A 25,355-nucleotide genomic window follows, 5' to 3' on the forward strand; every position below is an offset into this window, starting at 1 on the left:
CTGAACGCCAAGCAAGCATCGAGTGGATGGTTTAATGTTCATACACGATCAATAAAATTCACTTTCATTCACCCTTTAGAGAATGGCGAAATTTTATCATGTTCTCTTTATATTTTCCAGCATTGCCCAAAATACCTCCATAATGAGTTGTATATCTGTTTCGAGCGACTTTATCAATATTAAAACTTTGATAAAATTTTGATCATGAATTCAAGTCATACAACCCCAACTTTAAAGTCTTTGGAGTGTAGTATATAGGGATATATGGAAATCGCAAATGACTTTCAGAGCTCAGGACTTCTTCTTTTAACGAGCTCTTCCCATGCGTCTATTGAGTGGTTGGTTGAAATTTTCAGCGATCCGAATTTGACCACGACATGTAAAATATGGTTCACTCTTGAATTGTGCAAGGATCATTTGTACAAACAGTAGCAAAGTGTAGCCGGATTTTTGTGTAGATCAGGATCAGCAATTTTGAATAAAACGTAAAATCAAATGCAAGGCTGATCGGACAGCTAAAATAATTTTATTGCCCAATATTTCGATGGGTCAATCGGCTTAAGTGATTATAGGCCAAGTGGCGTCATTTTGTGACCGGGGGGGTACTCCCCTATATAAGGTATATAGGTATGTGCCGCCCCAAAGGGTATGGTTTTTGAGCCGTTTTGGTCTGAAAACGGGTATAGATTTTGACAATTACGGTCTTAAATCGGGTCGGGTTTTTGGGGCAGGGAACATTTACGAAAGCTTACAAACATATTTTTCTTCTCAGTACGTAACTGGAACGTCGACTAACTGATAGCGAGAAAAAGAAATGTATAAACTATGTCATTCCAGCTTACGTTACTCCTTGCGTCAACTTCCGTTCAGCACTGATGCATAATTATCAGGTCTGAAAACGGGTATGAATTTTAGAGGTCAGGTCTGAAAACGGGTGTGGAAAATGGCATGTTTAGGTCTGAAATAGGGTCGGGATTTGAAGACTCGGGCGGCACACCCCCACCAAGAATTCCGAGGAGTACCCCCCCCCCCCCCGGGTTTTGTGATCGGTACCGTTTTTATTAGCTATAGTATTTCTGGGTCTAGTCTTTTGACGCACACTGGACTGGAAGGTGAAAATAAAGATGAATCAGCCAGATCGTGGCAGTTACGCATTTGCATTTTTCTGAGCTTTAATATTTTAGGTACCTCTTAACTTTGCGATGAGTTAAATTATACTTATCATGTTGTTAAAATTTAGTGTTAGATTTTCCTTTTTGTCCACCCAAATTCTTTAAACAGCCACCGAAGGAAGACACTGTTTTCCGAAAATAAGTAGCTCTATTCCCCTTTTTATTTATTTATTTTTTTTTTTTTTTTAATTTTTTTTAAGGCCAGAGGTTAATTGCGACACTTTCAATTCATTCGGAAATCGGTCTCTGAGCGGTATCACATATCGGAAAATTAAACACCCGTCCGACAGAATTAATATCTTCCTCGGGTGAGTATTCAGGCAATATCCGAACAGTTAAATAAAATTCTAGTCGGGACGAGTTCCTGTCGGAAAAGATTTTGTGGGTGTAGTATTTTCTCGTGATTATGTTAGTTACGGCTAAAACCTCATTGTCTATTATGTAGTGGCTCAGAACGATTAGTTAGCTTTCTATGCAGATTATGGTGCAGGTGTAAATTAAAATAGAATGAACTTTATTGCGTCCGACGATCTATTTCTCTATTTCTCCATTTGTTCTTGGACATAAATTTTTGATCCTAAAAACGAAACCTGTTTTGTTGATATTTCGCTATTGTTTTATTCTGTACTTTGAAGTTACTCTAAAGTAAACATAAACATTTTTTTTAGTCTTCAAACATTTGTAGTGGTTCTCTCTATCACTGAATGATCAGCGTGAAAGTGAGTTCAACAGCTTTGCGCCATCATTTCGAGATTATTTTGATGAAAATAGTCTGAACTAAGTGAAACACCCTGTAATGAAAACTCAACAGTGATTTTCTCAGGCTCTTCATTTCAGCTTCCTCGTCTATGGCCCCATGTTGAGTGGGTGGTTCAAATTGTTGGACCGCGCTTGTCTCGACGCGACGTCGGTTACGTTTGTAAGCAAGCCGTTGTCATTGGATCGGTTTGCTATTGTTATTGTTTTCATTTTATACGGGTTGGGTTTGACGGACACTGGAGGGAGCTTATATCTAAATAAGGGGATTGTTATGGTGACGAAACCAACCATCCCATGTCACGAGTTGTAACATGCTGGGATCACATCCGATCCATTGATGTTCGATTCCAACCTCGTTCCCAGGGTGACACCCTCGGAACGAGGTTGGCTCGTGTCCGGGGAGAAGCGCGGGTTCATTTCCCAGAACAGCGGCTTGTAATCTATCCTATGTAATCTACCCTTTCTCTGTCTGAAAGCGCTGTAATTGGAACGTTATATATCCGCGCGGTCAAAAACCGAAAAAAGGCACAAAACTCCGGCTTGCTACGTAGGCTACACTGTACTTGTAATCGAGCCTAACATCCGTTTGGCTTCAGCGGGAAGGCTTGAGTGGGAGACATACTGAAAGCCAGATGTTGTCGTCGAACAAGTTCCTGTTGAAAAACGTTGACTCTTTTTTTTTTCTATATAAGAACCTTTTTTATAAGAAAGTTGAGGCTGAGATTAACTAAAATAAGAACATTACCCAGGCTGAAAGTTAGTGGAGAACATTTTTATTTTGACCAAATGTTTTTAAAACGAACAGCGTAAATGCGGATAAAATAATACAGGTAAAAATTCAGTCTTAACAGTCCAACTTGACACATTACAGAACATATTGCTCTCAGATGCGAGATGTTACATCTTAAGAACTTTTTCCCGGCAGGCTCAAAATTCCCGAAAAGAAAATGAAGAGCGTTCAGCCTCCTGAAACCCCACAATTAGACGTTCTTATTAAAAAAAAAAATGTATTTGAGCTCCATACCAGTGCTTGCCGCTGTTTAAGTGAAACCGGTCTAAAAAAAAGTGAGTCAAATTTCTGCAAGGCTGATCGGACTGCGTAGAAAACTTAACACGACTGCGACATGATAGAGGCTACACCGTGCTGACGAGAGCCAACCAGCTCGAAACAGCTGTCATTCTGTTGACTCTCGGTTTGGTCCCTATCATGTCGCTGTCGGGTTAAGTTTTCTACGCAGTCCGATCAGCCTTGCCGATTAGATCTTTTACAGATCCTGCGTATACCTGCAGCATTTTCGTTGTGCGGTTCCTTGCTTATTGTTTGCTTAAAAAAAATTGTCTGTTTTTAACCGCCTTTTCCCTCACGGAAGCGTGTTTGCGCCCATGCGAAAACAGTTTATCGTTCTGTTTCTCCTGCTCGCTCTCCTTTGCCTCCGTCTTATTACGAAAACTCCATTCTGCCCATTCAGTAACATTTTTAAAAGACATAATGAACGGCAGACAACAGAATTAAACTGATGCAATTGGTTCTTCAGTGAAAATGTCAACCATCCTTAGTATTTATTTCATGCTTAGGGAAAAGAAACTTGCCAGGCAGTTCAACTTACTACGAGTCTACTACGAGCGACGATTTATATTACAATCCATCAGTGGACTCACATGGTTTTGTTGGTTCTAGCCGGTGGGGGAAATAAGCTGGTTAATCGAAACATGGCATCTTTGCCGGTTTGTTTGTTTCGTCCGAGTTACCGAATTCCTGCCGAAAAAAAATAAGGTTTTGGCCAAGTAAATTTAAAAACGAAACCGAAAAGCCGGCGAACCATGCGGCTGTATTTCCGGTTCTGAGGGCGAAAGGACTAGGGAGGTCTGTCTCTACATTTTGTTGGTCAAACCTCTTTTCAGGAACGAATGAATCGCTTCTTTAAACTTAACAATTATTAATACAACAGACAGCAAAATTCTAAAGTTGGCCGCAACATAGAAAAGGGAAATCTGTCAGAGCTTGTTTGAGACAACACAATTCTGAGAGTGACTCTCGCTAAGATGCTTTACTTTTTCACTAGATAAACGTACGATTAATGACTAGACTCTACTAACTTCAAATTAAACAAGGAGAACAAGATGCTCTCTTGCTTTCAGTCTGTGTGTTATGAATTGAGTATTGTTACAAACAACAACAAGGTTTTTATTTTACAACTTAAGAAATAGGCGGCAAAAAGAGACTCCGACATACCAACCCTTCTTCCGTCTTTGCCATCGTGATCAGATCATAATTTGTTTATTTTCAGTTTAAGCTTATTTGTTGTTTGGCCAGGTCGAATTTTAGAGGAGTTTCCAATTAACCCATTAGATACCTATCTGTATTCAGGTCCAATTCACACAGACGTGTTTTCAAACCTTTTGGTTTTCACAAGTTTTTGTTTTCAAACGATTCCACTTTGAGAGACCGTTTCCAAAAGATTGCCTTGAGAGACCGTTGTGTTTTCGAAGCGTATTTGTGTCTATAGTAACATAACAGGGAAGAAAGTTCGTGTTTTCAAACGGAAGCTCAGTTTATTTTCACACTTCCTGGTGCGGGAAAGTCCGCTTGGCGTGCGTCAGCGTTGAACCCGGAAAAATAATTAGCTACAATTAATCGCATCACGAGTCAGATGACGCCCCGTCCCAATCTTTTAAGCTGATTTTCAAGCCTCGTTAAATTTTCACTAGCCTACGAAAGCATATGAAACAGCTAAAAAGGCACGGGATACCGTCGAGGGATACATCAGTTGACGACTATACAAGCCAAATAAATTTTAATCACATTTTGTTGGGTACGCTTGTTACGGGAAGTTTTCCTGGCGATCTGATTTCACCACTTCGCGACAGTCTGAAATTTTCGCGGGTTTGAAGAATTTGTTGACATTATTCTAATAAATTCAAAACAACTGAAAAAGTGAACTCATTTCTCTCTCTCCCTCTTTTTCCTGTGACATCGAATTTTTGCGCTTCTAACAAAATCATGAAAAGCGCGAGGATTTCCTGTAAAGGCCAACTAACATACGGACGACATTTGGGTACAACTCCAGTGTTGCACAACAAAAAGTATCACCTCCTCCGCCCGCAACAAACTTTCAAGCTGCAAAAAGTAGACGTCGTTTCTACTTTTTGCAACGTAAAAGTTTGCTGTGCGCGCATTTGCCGATGATATAATGCGGGCAACAAACGGCTGCACCCTCCGAAGTAACTTTGTTCCGCGTCAAGTTGTAAGAAAATGTTTTGCCACGTATCTTTGATTTTTGGGGAGAAAAACTTCACTTTGACGCCATGTTTAACAATTAATAGATGAAATCAGTTTTATATTGATTGTTTTAAATCAAAAAAATGTTCGGTGTTGTTGTTTGAGCAGTTTTCGGTATAGCTTACCGATCATTCAGTAAAATGCTTAACGTATAATATAACAGGTTTTAGCAACTTTAAACTAAAGAAAACTGTGCTAATAATATTGTCTCCCTTCTTGTATTTGTAGTACAGCCTGTATGGAAAGGCTGGACATCGGTACCTGCGGCATTTTTACCTGGGTGCGAAGTGATTAAATCTGTTAAAGTACAAAGTTTAGAGATTATTTATGTAATAACAACTGTATCCATTCTTGGATGACGGCAAAAATTAAGCTTTTTTGATGTGTTTTAAGGAGTTTTAAGGATAATTTTACCCCAATTTAGTTTCTGTAGAACGAAGATTTCGAAACCACTGGTTTCCAACGACTTCTGTCAGAGAGTATACCATGCACTGATCAAATACGGTAACTACGCGTTTTCTTGAGATGGGAACTGCTGTACAATAATGTACCGTACCTCTATCGCCGGTACAGTGACGCTGTAAAGTGAAATTTATACGCGGCCCAGTCTTTGACTACTGGCGGCTAAATTGTCGGCCTGTTTGACGGAGTTGAACCCCTTACGGAAAATCTTCTCCTGCTCTGGAACTCAAATTAGTTAAACGACGACTCAGTTTATTCCATACTGATGGTACATTACTCAACACTGATTTAATATCGCGAAACAATCAGTTTGAGAGTCGACTAAAGTTTATAAAGATTTGTTGACGCCCCGATTAATTTCTTCAGGATGTTTTCTTCTGCATGAGCCTGTTGAACGTTCACTTATTCAGGGCCGGTTCAGAAAGACATTATCCGCCGCACTAGAGAAAATAGGATTAAATTGTGAAGAAACACAAGCGCCTTCTTTAGCGAAAGATCACCTCAAACTTTCGCAGCATTGAAAAACGAATCCCTTTTGTTAGTTTTCGGAGGGGCAAATATATGTCGTTGAAAGCCAGCCGAAAAAAGGCGGGCAGCTGACATTTTCGGAAAGACAACAACACAAGGTCATATCACTATGTGGGAATACAGGAAGTGAAATACATTTGCTTTGCTTTGATGTTGTCAATGACACGTGTGTGACCCAAATTTACTTAATGGTATAATCATAACACCTGAGTTTATCCTGTTCAACAACATCTGTAAAATGTGCTGAATGACCTTTTGCAACATTATCATAGCATGATACAATGTATAGTAACATTTGTTGCACTGGAAACAGTCGCAACTATTTTGATCAATACACGCTGATCACGATTAAAGCAATTCTAAATTCAATCACGATCTGATGTAAAACAGTTAACACTGATAGTTTGTTCAAGGGGCGCCGCCCCTTTGGCAACGTACAATTAAGGCGAACGTGAATGTATCTTACAAACAAATTTTAGATTAAGTCACTTAGTGTTTTGAATTGTCATGTTTTAATGGTAACAGTTTTTCGTTTGGTTGGTCTGTTTAATCGTTCCCTACAGAAATCTCAGCCGTAAAGTCAGACTTACTTCAATCTTTCAGCAAGAACAAAAACTCATTTTCTCAAAGCAAACATTTCGCTCTCTGTGATTCCTTGTACGGTCACCTTTGGCTAAATCAGTTGATGTCGTTTTACTGAGCAAAAAGCAAAGAAATCCAATTTATTGATGACTTGTTCACTCAGACAAAAAGCCAGAAAAAAATTCTTGAAAGAAAACATGCCAAAAAAATGGCTGAATCAGCAGAAAAGTGCTGGAAATAGATCTTATTAAATACAAAAAGGATTTTCATTTCTGCCTCTGATCTTTTATGGAAATAAAACTGACCCTTGTAGAACAAATTATAGGAGATGAGGTTTTTGACATAACTAATGGAAGTAATAATCGTCTGAAATACATTTTTCCCAACAGGAATTCTTCAACTCATGATTCCAGGAAAAAGTTTCATGAGCTGCGAGTTCCTGTTTCGCCGAAGAAGTGTTTTATTATTTTTTTACGGAGAACAACAGAAAAATAAAGAACGAATTAGGAAAACGAAGAAGATAAAACATTCTGCAGATATTTTTGTTTTGTTTTTGTGAATGTTGGTTGGCAATCTTTCTTCAGTGAGTATCTAAGCGTAAGCAATCATCGGATATGACGAAAAAACTGAAAAGTATAACGTTCGAGCCGTCCCCGTGATCGATAACATACACTGAAATTACTGAAGTCTCTTCTAGAAAGTTCTAAAGACCTTCATTTGTTGATACTGGTTCAAACAACCTCTCTCAGTGTAATTCAACTAAAAGCAAATGAGCAGAAAGACTTAAGAAAAAGTAGAGGATAATGGAAAACTTTGATAAGTGCTATTGGCGTTTTAAACAACTCAACTTTTCGAAATTTTTCGGACAGAACAAACCGTCCGAAAATTAGGTTGTCCAACATTTTATCCATGCAGAGTACTTTTTTTTCAGTTTTTTTAATCAACCATTAAACATCACATCAAAGTATAGAGAACTATTATTGTTGTCCAAAAGAATATAACTGCTATTTTCTCTTATGCCACCTCAAAACTCTACTGAAAACAGCTTTGTTGTTAGAATAGCTAATGAACTGTTCATTCGATTCGGTTTGTCAGTTAGCATACTGCATCAGTGAATGAGATGCCCGAACTTCAGTTAATTTTTTTTCTTTGTTGTAATGCTGTAATGCTGTATGCAAGCAAAATTCTTAATTGTCAGTGGATGAAATGAAATTTTAACGATCCAACTTATCGTTCATTTACTAGAAGTCTACTTTTTTTTTTTTTTACTATTTTTACCATTTTTTACTCTACTATTTTTAACCAGAGAACGTTTTTAAAAATTTTTAATCATTATGAATCCTGGTTACGGCTCTTCAATTTTTTTTAGAACTCTACTGTGTGGCTATCACCCCGAGAAGAACTTCAGTGATCAAGAGAATCGCTTAAAATAATAAGAACAGCAAGTCCGAACCGGTATGCCAAAAACGTAATTTTTTTTTCGAATTCAAAGAATTGAGGAATATCAACCGCACGCGCTGCACCATCCGTTACTGTCAACCGCGCGAGCAATATGGACGATATTCAACACAGAGTTGAACTGGAAGCTAGGATATTAGGGCCTGTTTGCATGAGTGATCTCGTCCCGGGAGGAGTTTTATGCCCAGATTAGTTTCATCTCGATGTCTGGTTATTTGTTTTTAACATGATGTTTATATATGATACCGATGTGGAACGTGTTCGTCCTCGGATAATAGTGATTTTAACCTGTGTTCAGCACGGATCGTAAAAAGGATTACGATACCTTTCTGCGTCCCGGGATGAACATTCGACGAAAACATTGTGATATTATCAATGCAATGACTATATACAGCAGGAAACAACACTTTACACCAAAAGACCACCGACCAAACAGTATTTAACAGTATCCTTTAATTTCGACGAATTTAATCTCGGGCGAGATGAAGTTCGTCTCGGTGAAACCACTCATGTTATATGTCAACAAACATGTATTTTCAGGGACTCAGCTCATACCACTATATACGAAACTCATTCCGTGTAAACTCAGCCTTAGATACAGTCTATCTACTCGGTTATAAAGGGGTACCCAGGCGTCCTGAAGGATTGAACAGGCGATAAATTCAATTTCGCCAGAAAGGCCGATTTAAACAATGAACTTCCTCAAAACTGAGTCCGTCTTTCAAAGTACTCAAAATAATATTATTTCCTAGCACTCAATTATTAGAAAAGTATCGATGATGATTATCGCGAACTGTGTGCCACCGAACCGAACCGTCCACACATAATCCAACAAACTTTTATCAGGGGTAACTCAGTGTTAAATTTTTATGCGACCCGGAGTGTCAATGCATTGTTTTTCGTTACCTGAAAAGGGCGCCTTGAAAACGATAGAAAGGGCAGAAGTTTGAGGGAGTTGTCTTAAATAGCGATAATAAAGTTCCGTAAATTCAGGAATCTTTCACGCAGACGTCTATACTGGAACACGGGGGAAACCTCTATTAAAAATGTTTAATCTTAACGAAACTATATCTTCCCTATTTTAAAAAGACAAGAGTTAAACTTGGCTTTTAACGTAATTTAAAGGTGCTCTTTCCAGAACTATCAACTGTCATAACTTTACCAGGCTTACATCAAAATTTTAGATTAGTGTGATAACGAAGAATGCCCTCGATTGCCGCAATTTTCAACCATCAAGTGTAGGGTATATTACCAGCCTACTCCCTACTCAGTTGGTGTTTTGTTATGCTAGCGTTCAAATATTACAATAGAGCACCTTTAATGAACATTACGTACAAGGCCCTGCCAAGTCAATGCATACCTTTTCATCGCCTGAAGTGTAGGAACATTGTCAGTCACCCGTCTCAACCAGTTGTCTTACGCCATTTTGTTTCCAATCTATGCCAGTGAATCAGTTCGCGGTTTTCATTTTCGCGATGCGCTACAATGGCCGTTAAAAATAGCGAAATTAAATTCGCGCGGAAAGTGAAGGTATTATGGTACATGTTTTGTGATTAAAAAGTCCCGGCGTTTATATATAAAGGCCAGCTACATGGGAGGGTTACTGCAGAACCCGGCGGCGAGTATGACGGCCATGTACCGCTTTTTTTGCCGTTACCGTTTTGTATTCCGTTTGGAAAAGCAAAATTAAACTAAAAAACGACTCTTAGTGACAACATTAACATTGGAATATTTTGAAATATCATTGCTCGTTCGTCTCTTGACAAAGAACTTTTATAAATCAGTGCTTTGCAAACTCCAGTCAGAAAGAAAATGCGGGTGAGAGTCGGCAGAAAAAGGGGAGCCTGATTTTCTGACAAATTTGACGTTGTACTATTAGTGAAGTCAACGAAAATGCAAAACAACTTATTTTAATGCTCACAATTGGGAAATCTTTTGCGGCCTTTGCAACAATTTTGTGTTTAAAAAGATCTAAAAAGGCGGTTACAGAACAAAGTAAATTGAATTGCATGCGGTGGGGGTAGAAAAATTGCCGGTTATTCACCGCCCGGCAGATAATCAAGAAAGCGTGATGTGTGTTTTCTGTTTTCTATCTTTGATTCTGTTCTCTCTCTTTTTTTTTGTTCTTTCTATTTTTCTATTCAAATTGCAAAACGGAACTTTTTTTCTCACCGTTTGCCCTTCCGTTTACACGTAAACAGTTAGCAAAAAAAGATCATTGAAACGCACCGTAAACGGAGATGTGGTGGAGCACGATTATGTAAGCGAGCTTGTGAAAACTTTTCATTTTACCTTCTCACGTACGATAACTGAATCTCCGTTTCAAAAATATCCAGTTTTTTGCAGTGGTTTTTGAAAAACTCCGTTTAAGGTACGTTTTTGACCATTTTCAATTTGCTACGTGTGGAGTGAAATTTTAGGAAGCACGTTGCCCGAAGAAGAAAACAATAAAACTCTACTAGCACTCACATAGAATATCTTGAAAAACTATGTGAAAGTGTTATGAAAAAATAGCGTTTAAAACCATGGTTACTATTTGAAAATGCCCTTAATCCACCTCTTCATGATCCATGCGATAATCTCCCAGTTTTACCGTTTTAGACGTCATCAAATTTTTTGGCGCGGAATAAACGCGGTTAGCATGGTGTGACAGAAATAAACTTGTGGAAGTTGAATATTGCTTCTTGGTTATAAATAGAACCGAAAAAGTAAAATTCGAACTATTTTGGTAACACCATGGGTCGTTTTTCCTATAAAACAACGTGCGCCGGGAAACAAGTGCTTTTATCTTTCAACTGAACGGACTCGATCAGTTGCGCGCAAGAAGTTGCGTGACTTGTCGCTTTTGAATCCTGACGTATCGAATTGCAGAGTAGCCATTGACCCGTTGACGTTTTCAGTTCAACGAACCTGAAACTGTCTGTGATCCGATTGCAATGACGCGCATTTTCCTTTCATGAATAAATGAGATAGGCTCTGGTGGATTCCATCTGATAAAACCGTTCACCGTTTCACAGCAAGACTTCGGGGAGCGTTATAACAGCCATGGCAGTCGAGAAAGGACAAAAAGGTAAGCTAAAATGTTTTATTGACCTTTTATTTTTTAACCCAGCAACACTGATGAGTGTCATATGCCGTGCTTCGTTCATCGTTTACATAAAACTTATTCATGCATCGAAATTCGAATTGACGAAGTCACGTTACATGTGTATGACTTCTTTCAGTATTATTCAACTATAAACCAATGAGTAATTTCGCACTTTGTTATGTAAATAAAATAAGAGCATTATACTTCGGTCAACTCCTTCAGAGGTTTATTCCCTCGGAAGTCACATGCAAAACAATTAAATCGGGGTTAAGGTGTGACCAACTAGACAAATAAATTCGTTCTCGATGTTATGACCAAATATAGATTTGCCCTTGGGTATATAAAAGGGGCTGATTTTCGTGAAGGACGCAAAATGCTATAAAGCAGATCGCGGCTGTTTCGTTTCTGAAGAGAGGCTTTGTCTCGGCAAGGCAAAGAAAGCGAAATACAAATTGCTGACAAGAAAGCTTGGAAGGAAATGATGGATTTCCTTCTACATCTCCTGACAGGAACACATTCCCATATAGGAAACGGTAAAAATTATCTCCATTTTGTTTGAAGTGATTTACATTTTCTCAATGATTTTGTCTGTAAAATTATCGAGAGTTAATGATTACTTTTATTTCTGGAATATCAAAAAATCGCACGTGCCGTAAGTTGCCACGCTGTAAACAATGTTGACCAATCAGGGCTTAGAATTCTGACCGTGGAGTCAGACTTTTTTGACACGAAAAAGGAAATATAACAGGCTTTTCGAGACATCTGGCTCTCAGCTTATTTTAACGTCCGTGCAGTTCTTTCCTCTGTTTCCTTACTTTTTTGGAGCAGCAAAAAATGTATTTTAGATTTTACACTTTGCACAGCTCCCGTCTTTGTTGACATTTCGAACTCAACTCCGATAATTTTGTCTCTGACGTCACTTGACATCCGGGTACTTTTGTCATGCCGTGCCCCTCAGAGGGGTTTTGTATGAGGAAACTCGAGAAATAGTGGAAGACACTCGAATTAATTCGAGTTTTATACAAAAACTTGCTTCTTCAACATGTCTTGGAATATTCAGAGACCTGAAGCCGTCCGAGGAATGGCAGCCTCGGAGCATCAACCGAGTATGAGCCACGAGCAACTCGTGAGCAATAGAGATGGTGAGACATATTGCTACAGCCTAGCTAGGAGTTATTATTTTGGTTTTCGGCGACCTTTCCTTTGTCTACGAGTTAGTTAGAGGAATTGAAGGAAATTTCTGATGATTTATCCTTATGGTTTCGTCTTCATTTCGCTGTTTGAAGTACTGAATGCGTAAAAATTTCGTTGCAGCTTTGGAGAGAAAGCTCTCCCAACGAGGACCTAGAAAAGAACTCGTGAGCAGAGGAATTATGCCAGGTTTGTTCGGTCGCTTGTCATCTATCCTTTTTTGAGGACTATTATAAATATCTTTGTTTATTTGTCGTTTTAGCGGTCAGTGCAGCACCAGCAATTCTTTCTCAGAGGACGAAACTCGAAAGAGCACAGGTAAGTTCTTACGTACGTGGTGCATGTTGAACATTTTGTACTTTGTGTTGGAACTACTGCAGACTATTGGCGCGAAATCAATTGTCTGTCGCCATTTATTCTGGATGTTTTGGTTTTCAGACTGGTGATTATCTACAAAAGAAAATACGAGCGAGACCAACTCGTTGTCAACTTGTTCAAAGGGCTATTTTAAAAGGTAAATTTTAAATAAGCTTATGTGAAAGTTAATACATTTCATTGTCCGACTTGTCAAACCCCCCCAGCTGTAGGATGAGCATTGTGGCATGATGCGGCAATTTCAATATGTTATGACTGCAGTTTTATACAGAAGATAAATCTGACTTTCAGTCGATTTTAATCAAGTGAAATTTCGATTCATGATTATGAAATTTACCTTAGTCTCTTCGACTTGTCAGCAATATTAAACGTTCGGATTGTTTTGAACAAATATTTGTTTTTGTATCGGGATTCTTCCATTTATTTTTCCTCCAAATGAATGTGCCCAGTCATTGAACAGGATCTAAAATGATTTCTTCGATGTGTATAAACTGTGTCAATCAAGTGCTGTCTTTTGTGTAGTGCGAAATTTGATTTTGTGTCTCGGTTTTAAATTTCGATCAAATGCAAGTGTTGGTTGCAAGTTTCACTTTCCGTGATATCATCATTAACGATTGAATGAAAACATCATGATCACGGCCCTTCATGATTCCTTTTCTTACATCTGTTCACTCTAGTTTCTCTGAAAAAAAATTGAATTCAGACACGACTTTGTTGTTTTTGTACTTTTAGCTTCTATTTTTTTTTGTGGACGTGCTTCGTAGTCGGTATTGGTCATCAACACCGTATCCATTTCATGCAATGGAATTTTGACTTTATGTCGAAAATTTTAATTCAAAACAACATCTTTAAGCTACAGCAACAAATACCTCAGATGCAGCCTGCGTAGTTAGGTGTGACCAGAATTTTGTGCAATTCTCAATATGATATTTAATCAATGTTATCCCCAGTTAATTCCAGAGAATTTAATATTTGATTAATTGATCTGACCACAATTAAGAGCGTGGGATGTCTGTCTCTTGCATGGATTCATCTTTCGACTGCAAACAGTGTACATATGGCTAATTTGGTTGATTTGTGGAATCTTAAGACGGCCATTGTAAATATCCATTTGTTCGACAAAACAAAGCGAAAACATTTATCGTTATCTGTTGATTTTGCTGTTAATGACAGCTTCAACTTTTAATGCATATCATGTCTGGTGACATTGATATCAGGTGTGTTCTTTAGACTTGTTATCACTGGTATTTTTTATTTTCATGATTGTTCGGTGGATACAGGTTCAATTCATCCGGTGACTTTTTGATTGGTGGAACATTTGGTTAATGAAAAACACCACCGTTCCTGGCAATTTTTGTTGACAAATAAATCAATACAACTTATTTGTCAAAAGATCAAACATTCATGAGATTATGTAACTAACATCTAATGGACCACCTTGTTTTAAACACAGAATATTATTAGATTGAAGCAGAGCTCAAGTTCTAACTCAGTGTAAGAACTATTGCACATGAGAATTATGTATTATTTAGTGAGTGACAACCAGGCATACTAGGAACAAAGGAAATCTGAGTGCTTCTATCAGGAGTCGAACCTAAGACCTTCTGATTACTAGTTTGGATGCTCTACCACCAAGTGAAAAGAGACTTGTGGGAGCTAAGGCCATTAAACTAGGTTCATGGGACAAAAGTCCTGCATACTTCTAGGATTTGAATGTCAATGTGTGGCATATGCACAATGGAATTGTGTATACGTTCTACACATCTTGGGATGGGAAAGAAACATGGATTTCTTGCAGTAAGGACGGTGCCAACTATAAAAACTAAGATTATTTTTTGCACAGTTTTTGACTATGTTCGAAAAGCAGATGTAAGTGCGCAAAAATACCTCTATTAGGAGGCATTGTCACTCAGGCAGAGCTGTACAGACACTGTAGCAACAAGACCAAATGCTAGGATGAGTAGTTGCAAATCCGTCTTAGTTTTTTGATTAGGAACTTTTAACTTACTGCCCAGGGGCCAGTCATTCCCAGTACAAGAAATAATTCGGGGCATATCTAATCAATCTGTTTGATACTCAGTAAAAATCAGTTTTAATCAATATATTCACTTATCAAGTAATATTAGAAATCAATAAAAATCGATTGATCGACTTCTAGTGATTATCAGTTTTGATCAGTTTTTGTAATAATTATTATAGGGTTTGGCTGATCCTCATCAGTATGAATCTCAATCAATTTGCTGAACAAATTTGACACTGTCAATACTTTAGACATCATTTCTAGGATTCTTGCCCATAAGTACAACTAGTACAGTTTCCTTTGTAAATTAATAGTTTTGTACATCGCTGTCTTGAGCCTGAACTTGTCAGGTTTTCTAGTCATCTGTGGTACTTGATAACTCATGTGACTTGGAAATTATAAGAATCTGCCCTGTGTGTAGAGGTTACCCGTTAATCGTGGAGGAAAAAGTAGGAAATAGCAAGCATTGCAGACTGCACTTATGTGGCCTTCACACATTCTCAGCTTGCAAGTGGCAAAGCATTTCATTTCTTTCCAGAACTAATTCTGAGTGCTCCTATCAGGAGTCGAACCTAAGACCTTCCGATTACTAGTTTGGATGCTCTACCACTGAGCTACAGGAGACTCGTGGGAGCTAAGGCCATTAAACTAGGTTCATGGGACAAACATCCTGCATACTGCTAGGATTGGAATGTCAATTTGTGGCATATACGCATTGGAAACAATGGATGGAATACGTTAAGCCTGGCGAATAAATGAGAATGATGTATCAATCAGTAAATGACACAGGCATACAGTCTCGGAAACGAAAATAGGATAGGAGCACTCAGATTTTTTTTCTGAGTATGCCTGTGTCATTTACTGATTAATACATCATTCTCAAAATTGATTTTGTGATTATCAATTTTTATGAATTAAGTTCACTAATCAATCTTCAAATATTGAGTTGATAAGGGGGTTTGTTTATAAAGAAACTGTGGTGTTGTGTTGGTGGGGAGTGGAAATAAATGGTTGGCTTTATCAATAGAGTTTAAAAAGGTAATTTGGCCATGGTAAAGATATTCAAGTGCTGACGTTTCATGCTTTAGCCTTTCGTCAGAGCGAATCCAGAGAGTCAGAGAGGGGCTGTTGCTCAAATTGTCAGCACTCGAATCTCTTTATGGTGGCCAAATTACCTTTAGTTATCAACTCTGTTGATAAAACCACGGAAACATACAAATATCTAGTATTATCAAGTGTTGTGTAATGTTTAAAACGCGACCAACAGTGTTTTATCTGGATTTAAAACCACGAGGCACAGCCAAGTACTTTTAGACCTGATAAAACGTGTGCTGCGAATTTTTTGGAGGGCTTCAAAAACATTCCTGGAAAAGCGCGTGTTAATAAAGTTCATAACAATGATGCTTTTGTGAACATTGGAATTTAGCATACGAGAAAAACATTAAACACCGCATACTAATAAGGAGGAGGTTTAATCGGGTTTTAAAACCACTGCATGCGATGTTTTATCAACCATTCGATAGGTCAATGGGCCTATTATTATTAATGAGTTTTTGAAGAATAATATTAATCAAGTAGCTTTCAAATGATCAATTTCTATTGATTAGATATGCCCTTTAACAGCTATATTTTGCTTTTCATAGAAACGCCTGGTGCTGTGGATCCATCGCTGATTGACAAACAGATGAGACTGAAAAGAAAAAAACTAGAAGATAACCTCAATGACAAATTGTCGTTTAGACCTGGGCCACTTGAACTTGTAAAGCAGAATATTTTGGAAGCTGGCACTGAAATGAGCCATGCAGTACAAGAGGGAGCTGTACCTTTTACAGACACCACAGCAGATTATCTAGATTCCTTTTCGCCAGAAAGCATTGACTCACCAGAGCCTTCTCCTGAGCCAAGTCAAATTGGATCACCTCCAAGTGTTGCATCCTCACCAGGATCAACATGCATAACATCCACAGTGCAGGCTCTTGCATCACTGCAGGCGCAAACTCGCAAGCATTCTCAGGAACAGCAGGAGCAGCAACAGCAACAGCACCAGCTGTTTTTACAACAACAGAATGGCCAACAGCAACCTCTTCCTTCACAGTTGCCGGTTTCATCCGTTGGAACGAGAAAAGAGGCCAGGTCTCGTAAGAAGACAGCTAAACCAAAGGTTAAGAAGTACAAGTATCATGAGTATAGGCCACCCAACGGCCAGGTGCAGAAGTCTGAGTTACCATCTGATTCACCTTATGGGCTGCTACTACAGCAGCAACAACTTTACCTTCAGCTGCAGGTGTTGTTCCAGAACTATCCCCAGCACTGTATGCTGCCGGCTATTCCGGAGAATGTTAAACTTGGTGCAAATGGGACCAAGAACAGTAATAAGGAATCAGACTCGGAGAAGAGTGTGAAAATTGAAGACATGAGGGTTGTTGATATGAGAAGAGCTCTGAAAGAACGTGGGCTTCCAGTGTTTGGTTCTAAAACTGATTTAATTAAGAGACTAAAGGATTGTGGAGGCCTTCCTTCTACTGAGTCGAGCACCAGTAGCGCAGCAAACTCTGTTGTGGCCTCTACACAGGGACAGATAACAACATCAGCACCAAGTTTTTCCCAACCTCCATCTCTTTCACCAAATACAGTCCATTCTTCATTACAACGATCAAATTCAGTACCTTCACAGAATATAAATTTGAACACTGTGCAACAGCTGCAGATGCAGATATTGGCAAATAACCAGAGTCTACAACAGCTCAGTGTTCCACCTGAGGTCCAGCAGCAACTGCAGCAGCTGCAATATCTGAATCTACAGCTGCAGCTTCAACATTTGAACATCCAGCAACAACAGAATATACAACCAAAGCCTAAGGAGATACCAGTTACTAGTCAAACCACTACAGTGAAAAAAGAGACTCTAACTGACAAGAACTGTTCCTTTCAAGGCAGATCAGTTGATCAGTGCCAAACCGCAGATAAGAAGCCAGGTTCATTTGGTTTGCAGCAGCAAAGTCCGTGCATGCAGATGTTGCCAGGCAACCTCAATCTGCAGCAGCCAATGCAATCACAGGTGCAAGTGCAGCTACAACAAGTAGACAGTACTGATCAGGCTTTGGCGCATTTGCATGAACAGGCTCAGTCACTGGACAGTATAGACTCTAACCCAGGCAGTGTCGACAGTCAGATTCTGTCATGGGATCAACAGCACCCGTTGTTTGATGGAGAGAGTGAGTCATATCCATCACCAGGTTCACAGCGCTCAGACTTGTCAAGTTTATCCCCATTGCAAGTTGACCAACTTTCTCACAGCATGGATGCAATACCGAACACTAATCTCTTTCAAGGAAATACCAAGCCAGATAATCCTCATATGCAGAGGTCTTACTCTGAGAGGTCTCCAGAAGCCCCAGATGATTACTTCTTGCTACTTCCCCAAACAAAACCCAGGTCACTGTCTGAGCCGCAGTTCCCTGTTTCAACGCATAAGCGTTCCTCTTCATTTCCATCAATCCCTTTTGCCACTCCCCCACCCAGCTATGAGGCCCATATGGCTTTCCACTCACAAAAGCAGCAACATCAGCAGCATCGGAACATTGGACTGGGGGGACCTATAGTTGGTGGTTTCCCTGTGACAAATGACGTCAGTCCCAAGCCTGATGATTTGGATTTGCCACTGGATTCTGTTATCCAAGACAAGGAACTGAGTCAAGAATTACAAAAGGTTTGCTTATCTGTCTGCTAAATACTTAACTTGAACTGTGAAATTCCTACTTGTGAAATGGCATAAACACTTCTGAAATAAGCACAAAAAGTACTTTCGTACTTGTTTTGACCACATAAATTTCTTATGTTTTTGGTTGTGCATACTGTACTTGTGAAAACCAGGCTTTAGATTTGACAATTCTGTTGACACGTAATTGTCTTTCACTAGGAAAGATAAGGATAAATAAGTGACATATAAAATTCTGTGATTCCGTTTTCCTTCAGTGACTTTCATTATCTTAACCAAGGCTTAGCTTAACACATTCACATCTAGTTGGTGTAAATTGGATATAAGATGTCACCATAACAAGATGCAAAATTAAGGCTTGAAATACACCAGTCTTACCAACCTTGCAGGCAAAAGTCCTAACCACTGCACCACTGCCTGTTAGCAAGTTTATGCTCCTAATAATTATTATATTCCAAAGTATTCCATGATTAAATAAAATCTGTTTCCCAACTTTTTAGTATTATTGTTTGATTTGAATGTTTTTTTTCTGTAGGCCATGATGAAGAATTTTGGTTCCCTTAATCATGATGACATACTTGAACTTCTTGGAGGTAAGCGCACATTTCTTTTCTGGTTACACTAATAATAATATTTGGATTTCAACCTTTTGTCATGTTTGCATTCAAGCTAATGCACCTTTCTGTGGTGCCATTCATTACACTGACAAGGTGGTCCTACCTACAGTCAACTCCCTTTATAATTATTGCGGACACCCTTGGGACCTTGAGTTAGTGTCCTTAACCCTTTAACCCCTAACATCAAAACACAAATTCTCCTATGTTGTCTCATAATTTTCTTATAAAAGTACTGGAGAGAAGATATTAAAATATCAAGAAAATTTACCTTGGGTGATCATATCCTTTATTCTCATGACCTCAGTAGTTGAGTAAGCATTGATATTACAAGGAGAAATTTGATGCTGATCACTTTTAGGGCTTTAAGGGTTAATAGCGAGAGTCCTTCATGGCGGGAATTTATTTCAGTCAGACGTCTGTGATTTAGTTTTACCAGGGATTAAGTTGGTGTCCGTATCATCAGGGTGTCCGTAATAGTGAGTTGTCCGCAAGGCAAGGGTTGACTGTACTGGATTTGTAGATGAAATTCAAAAGCGTGATTGTAATAATGAAAGCTGGCTTATGGCTCTACCTTATGGAGGTACTCACACCTTTTTCCTATTATTTCTTTTTCAGAGCCTCGTGGTCAGTTACCAACAACTAGCATAACAACTTCATTTGCTGGAATAATGTCACCCTCCCAATCCTCACCAGGAACCCGCTTGACTCCAACAATGAGCAAGTCACCGAGCTATGGAACATACCTTGGCCAACGCATTATGCCAAGCCACAACTCTCCCGGAAGGATGTCAAAAAGTTGCGAGGATGTGAGTCACTTGCCTGTCGGCAACAGGGTGGATAACAATGCAATGCCTGAAATTGATCATTATCTCATGAGCCCGTTGTCCCCTATGAAAATTGACTCCTGTGATGTGGATGATCATTCAAGCTTACTGTGTCACTCTTCTAATTCCATACCTATTCCGTCATCAAATGGCATTGTTGGAAGGACTGATAATCTGGGATGGCTTGACTTGAGTGTGTCACCAAGTTCACACAATATGTCACATAGTAATGTTGAAATGCATAACAACAACCACAAAGGGACGCCACCCCAGAATTTGTACGACCCTGCTTCAACTTTCAAAGATGAACATTTTCCATTGTCGTTATTTGACTTAGAAACGCCTACTGCGCTTCATCCACCCAGTGACTTTGGAGAAACAATGGATTACTGTGTTTAGGTTGTAGTATTTGATTGGCACTGACTTATGTACAGTTAGTAGTTATTAATAATAGATATTTTATTAATAATTATTAATTAGTTAATAATTAATTAATTTGATAATGACTTAGTTACAAACCAATGTTTGCAAGTTTCAGTCATGTCAATATTGTACAGAAAAAAAAGTAACAAGACAAAATACTTTAGAGCCCTCTAAGGGCCTCAGCTATTAAACTAAACAAATTTAGCATTTACAATAATATTGTGACTGACTTCTTTTTCATGATACTCTAACAAAAACGTACATTCTAAGGACTGTAGTCACCCTAAACTTGGTACATAAGTACTAGCAGTCAACATCCTTCCATTTTCTTGCTAAAATTATTAGTCTACATTTCATGTTGCCGTTGGAATTGAAGGATTACGACAAAAGTAATTTAGTTTTACATGTTGTTGTTTTTTTTATTTCCAGGTTTTGTAATTTTGTAAGTTGTCATTTTGTACGTAAATTTTGTTCTAAACAAATTTACTCTCCTTCGCTTTCATTTACCATCTCAGCGACTAAATCTATTGCAGGGCTAGTTCTGTTCATTCATGCTATTTATGTTAGATGACCTGTGTTGAAATTAGCAGTGGCTTTGCCATTGTCTTGTGTGTAGGGGTAATAATTAGAGGTCTTAGAGGTCATTTTGACTATAATGAAATACCACAGCAATGCTATTGTAATGTTAGTGATACCATTTTGATACCGAGTAGCCATAGTGCTGGAATTTTTTGTTTTACTTAATGTCCGAAGGTGTACTGTTCTATAGATCAACTACCTGCCACCTTTTTGAATGTAGAAAAGGATCTGGCAACAGGACTAGCTACTATTAACAAACAAACACAGCGGCAAACTGTTATTAAACTTTTGCTGCTCATGGTGTCAAATAATGAACAACACTGATGATGAGCAGTGGATAGGGGCTTATTTTTCAATCTAGGAAAAATAACTGCTAGCTATAGAAAATTTGATAACTATTGAACCTACAGATAGTTGACAAAACTGTTGCAGTAGTTATCCACATTTGAATTTGTGATCGATGCATTGCTACTGGAACCCTCAATATTATTGTGATAGGTTGACATTGTAAATTTGTTACACTCCAGCATTTTGTGACGACCTTTTTGTTGTTTTGTGGAATAAAATGTTAATTTAAGATTTAATCTTTGTGCCCTACCACTAATACCTGGTATCTGTATGTCAGTTATGAAAATCACAACCTTAAATTGTAATACTCTTAACACCTAACATAAATGCATAATGCCCTAAAGTTGTTTAGCTTCAAGATTACACTGCAAAACTAATATTGTTCTTTGTCAAAAATGAATGACATTTTACAAAAGGGCTAAACTATTGCATTAGATAAGAACCTATTATGTTTCAAAAGTTATAGTACGGCTGCAGTCACTCACGTTCTTAGTTTAGGGACCAGAATTAGTAACACCAATTTGAAACTCTGTTATTTTGGAAACAAAATTTTAAATAAGCGTCTGTTCCACTTATCTCTCCTCCCCTTTCACTTATGTTGCAAAATGGCCACCACTTTAAATTTTTTTTTTAGTCAGCCAGACCAACCTCATTTTGAGAGTAAAAACTCTTTAATTGCCTCATCAACAACAAATGCCAGAGCTGGTTGAAATTTATGCGAGAGTTTTAACAGGCATTTTTCACAAGCTTTATTGGATTTCTTGTCTTTAGTTGCCAAGTCAGATTATTTAACTCATTTCTTTTGCACAATGTGAGTTGTCAGAATCTCTGCTTTTTAACAAGCTTTATGGTAAACATTTTCTGTGTTTGTGTCTTGATAGAACTGTAAGATCTATTTTAAAATAGTATTAACCACCATTCATTCTTGCACACAATTCACACATGGCTTGTTTTCTAGTAACTAGATACTACACTTACCTTAGAGCACTTTCCATTTGTCAAAACTGGCTGGCCAAACCGGTCAATTTGCAGATGAAATTCTCCAATTTGAAGGCTTGGTTATATGCCAGCTCTTCAGATTTCTTCCAAAATGGCAATTACATTTCTCAGATTATGTAATTTGGAAGAAGTTGTAGATCCCGACCCTTTGGTCCTTTATAAATTGCAAAGTGAACCAAACCTTTATTTCACATTTTTCCTCAAACACACAGAGGTTTTCTCCTGCAGATTAACCAAGTTAGAAGTATGTTGCCAATCAAATCTGTTGTCTGTCGAGCTCAGTAGTCACTAGCTTGCCAGCATCAGCAACCACTTCCAGTGTTCTGACTCTTAGTGGTAGACTGCAAGCAGTCTCTCTTTTGCTCTAAAATCCAGGTGAAGTACGCAAAAAACTGAGCGAAAATGATATTCGAGGGGCGAGCGGCAAAGCCTTGAGCTGTGAGTAGCACCAGAACCGGAAGGCTACTCATGGCTCATGGTTTCACTGCTTCTGCATGAGACTTGCATATCATGCTCGTTCAGGTCCTCACTCAGTTTTTTGCATTCCTACCTGCAGATTTTTTATCAAGAGAGACAGCTTGCAGTTTACTTGTTGGTAACAAAAACAAGATCAATCTAAAAAACTGGGGGTGGTAGCAGACAACTAGCTGACTTGAGCATCAAATGATTTTGTTTGGGCGTCCAGGCTGCTGATTTTTGTGTTCCTTGAATTTTTCTCAAGCAACAGTCTGTAGTAAAAGTAGTAGCCAGGTTTTCCTTTTTTTGCAAGTTCTGACATGTTTGGAAAATCAAAGTTTGATGAGTACAGTTATAAGATTAACCTGTGTGTCAAACTTAGTAATGATCTAATTGTGTTGTCCAGTTGAAATCTTAAAACAGCCTTACAATTCTCTTTTGTTGTACCCATTTCCCATTTTTGATAAAAAAGGTAACATTCAATGTTAATATTTTGTTGCATAAACAAACTTTTACTGTTCAACATGTATGCAGTTGGAATGTTATTAGAAAATGTAGCTTCTTTTGTCAGGTGTCACAGTAATAATTAAAGAGAAAGTCTCAGTGTAGTTCACTTGAGCAGTAACAAGTAAACTGAAGTTTCTCTGTCAGTAACTGAATTTGTTGTATGATGGCATTGAAACTAAGATTGGTGTGTTGAGACTGCTACTTGATAACATCCGTGTTCATGACAAAATTCTTTTCTTAATGTACTTATCCAGCCAACACAGTCACCTCACATTGCTATCAGCTACTTGAGGTGTTATCCTGAATGACCAAAGAGGCCCCATTAGGAGGGGGTGGGGGAGGTGCGGGGGGGGGGGGGGGGTTGGTGGGAGAGTGGCTTTAAGCCTCTTAACTTGCCCCTTAACCACTCCCTGCTCAAAGAATATGCTCTATTAATTCTTGTCATGGCCTCACTGACATTCAAGAAAAGTTACAACTGTTCTCAACCGATACCATTTGAAACCCTTTCATGGAGACAATGTAAATGAATCCAGGCTTTGCCTCAACAATGAGAAGGTTTTCATTGACTTACTGACCCTATGATCTAGTTTTCTGTTTACAGCATCCTTAACTGAAGTTCAGTTTGACCCTTTAAGCCCTAACAGTGATCAGCATCAAATTTCTCCTTGTAATATCAAATGCATGTTCAACCCCTGAGGTCATGAGAATTAAGGATATGATCACCCAAGGTGAATTTTCTTGGTATTTTAATAACTTCTCCCCAGTACTTTTATAAGAAAACTATGAGGAAAAGATAGGAGAATTTGTTCTTTGATATTAGGGGTTTAAAGGTTTAATTGATTATTATTTGGCAAATTTGAACCAAGAATTACCATATGCCATTAACTAAAAATAGCATTTTGAAAAATCCCCCATTGGTTTGGTAAGTTGTCATTCTGAGAGAACCAGTAGGAGCAAGGAGAAAAGTGGAAATAGGGGGAAAAATCGCCAGTTTCCACTTTATCTTCACCCTGGCTATCTGTCTCACCGAGGGTGGGTGAGTTATTAAAGAGGATTTAAGAAATGGACCCCCTGCTCCATACTAAAAGACAGTGAATCAACAGTCCTTTCATGCTGGGATTAGCCATCCAGAAATATCTTTTTGTTTACCCCCATGTTGGATCATGAAAGTGATATTGGGAGCTGCTAATGAATGAATGGTAACCCATGTTTCATACTGACCAGAGGATTTCAGACAAAAAAAGAAAAGTTTTGTAAATCGTTATGTTTTTGGTCCGGTTCAGATGCTGTACTTCACATGAGCCGAATTGAATTCAACAATTTAAGTTCATGTGAAGTGCAGCGTCTGAATCAATTCAGAACAGCCAATCTAATTACGGATTGGCTCAGCTGTTTTTCCCACCTGGCTCAGCCAGGAATAACGGCTGTGGACCGGCTTTGATTCAGACGCCATATTTCACAAGAGCCGAATCAAATGCATAAATTATTACAAAGCTGCAATTTTCTTCAGTCGTAATATGCTTCAGTGTATTAATTTCGGCTGGATTAAGTTCGGCGTCTGAATCAATTCAGCCGGGATTAATAATTTGGGTCGGTCTAAATAATTAGAATCCAATTCGGCTCATGTGAAGTACAGCGTCTGAACTGGGCCTTAAACTTTTTTAATTCCAAGAAAGACTTGAATATAAACTAAGGAAATGCCAGAATTTTGAATTCAACATTGGCTATTTATTAACCAACTCGAACCATTTACTGTTTTTCAATAACACACAAGAGTATGAATATGCCATGAAATTGGTACGGTAGAAAACTGATTTGGAGGTAAAATTAATAGCTAACTAACTCGTGTGCCCTCATTCCATTTCAGTTTTTCACCATAGTTTTCTTTGCTTTTTACCAGAAAAGGTTTGGATTACAAACCTTTTATAAGAAGGGTTGGTGTGTAGTATCTCTGTTTATTTTACTCAGT

General features: G+C 38.4%; 1 protein-coding gene across 3 annotated transcripts; it reads left to right on the forward strand.

Annotated features, from left to right (window-relative positions):
• Positions 1 to 11,138: 11,138 nt before the first annotated feature.
• LOC146458413 (uncharacterized) lies at positions 11,139 to 23,538 on the forward strand. 3 transcript variants are annotated; one of them, XM_085090923.1, is made up of 7 exons: positions 11,139 to 11,311; positions 12,644 to 12,709; positions 12,783 to 12,838; positions 12,959 to 13,034; positions 16,559 to 18,624; positions 19,169 to 19,226; positions 19,866 to 23,538. In XM_085090923.1, exons 1-7 carry the CDS (start codon positions 11,287 to 11,289, stop codon positions 20,471 to 20,473), a joined length of 2,955 nt encoding a protein of 984 aa, XP_084947049.1. In that variant the 5' UTR covers positions 11,139 to 11,286; the 3' UTR covers positions 20,474 to 23,538. The 3 variants fall into 3 exon arrangements, with proteins under 3 accessions (XP_084947049.1, XP_084947048.1, XP_084947047.1); XM_085090922.1 differs by lacking the exon at positions 11,139 to 11,311 and adding an exon at positions 11,712 to 11,862; XM_085090921.1 differs by lacking the exon at positions 11,139 to 11,311 and adding an exon at positions 12,111 to 12,471.
• The last annotated feature ends 1,817 nt before the right edge of the window (positions 23,539 to 25,355 follow it).

This window comes from Pavona decussata, unplaced genomic scaffold, assembly GCF_977016875.1.
Source record: "Pavona decussata unplaced genomic scaffold, jaPavDecu1.1 SCAFFOLD_233, whole genome shotgun sequence".
Taxonomy (NCBI): Eukaryota; Metazoa; Cnidaria; class Anthozoa; order Scleractinia; family Agariciidae; genus Pavona; species Pavona decussata.

Excerpts from the sequence above, each read along its gene's own strand:
- LOC146458413 (XM_085090921.1), top strand. The coding sequence starts at position 12,372 with ATGTCTTGGAATATTCAGAGACCTGAAGCCGTCCGAGGAATGGCAGCC. Across the intron at positions 12,710-12,782 it reads GAGCAGAGGAATTATGCCAG|CGGTCAGTGCAGCACCAGCA; the intron begins GTTTGTTCGGTC and ends TTGTCGTTTTAG. Across the intron at positions 19,227-19,865 it reads CATACTTGAACTTCTTGGAG|AGCCTCGTGGTCAGTTACCA; the intron begins GTAAGCGCACAT and ends TTTCTTTTTCAG.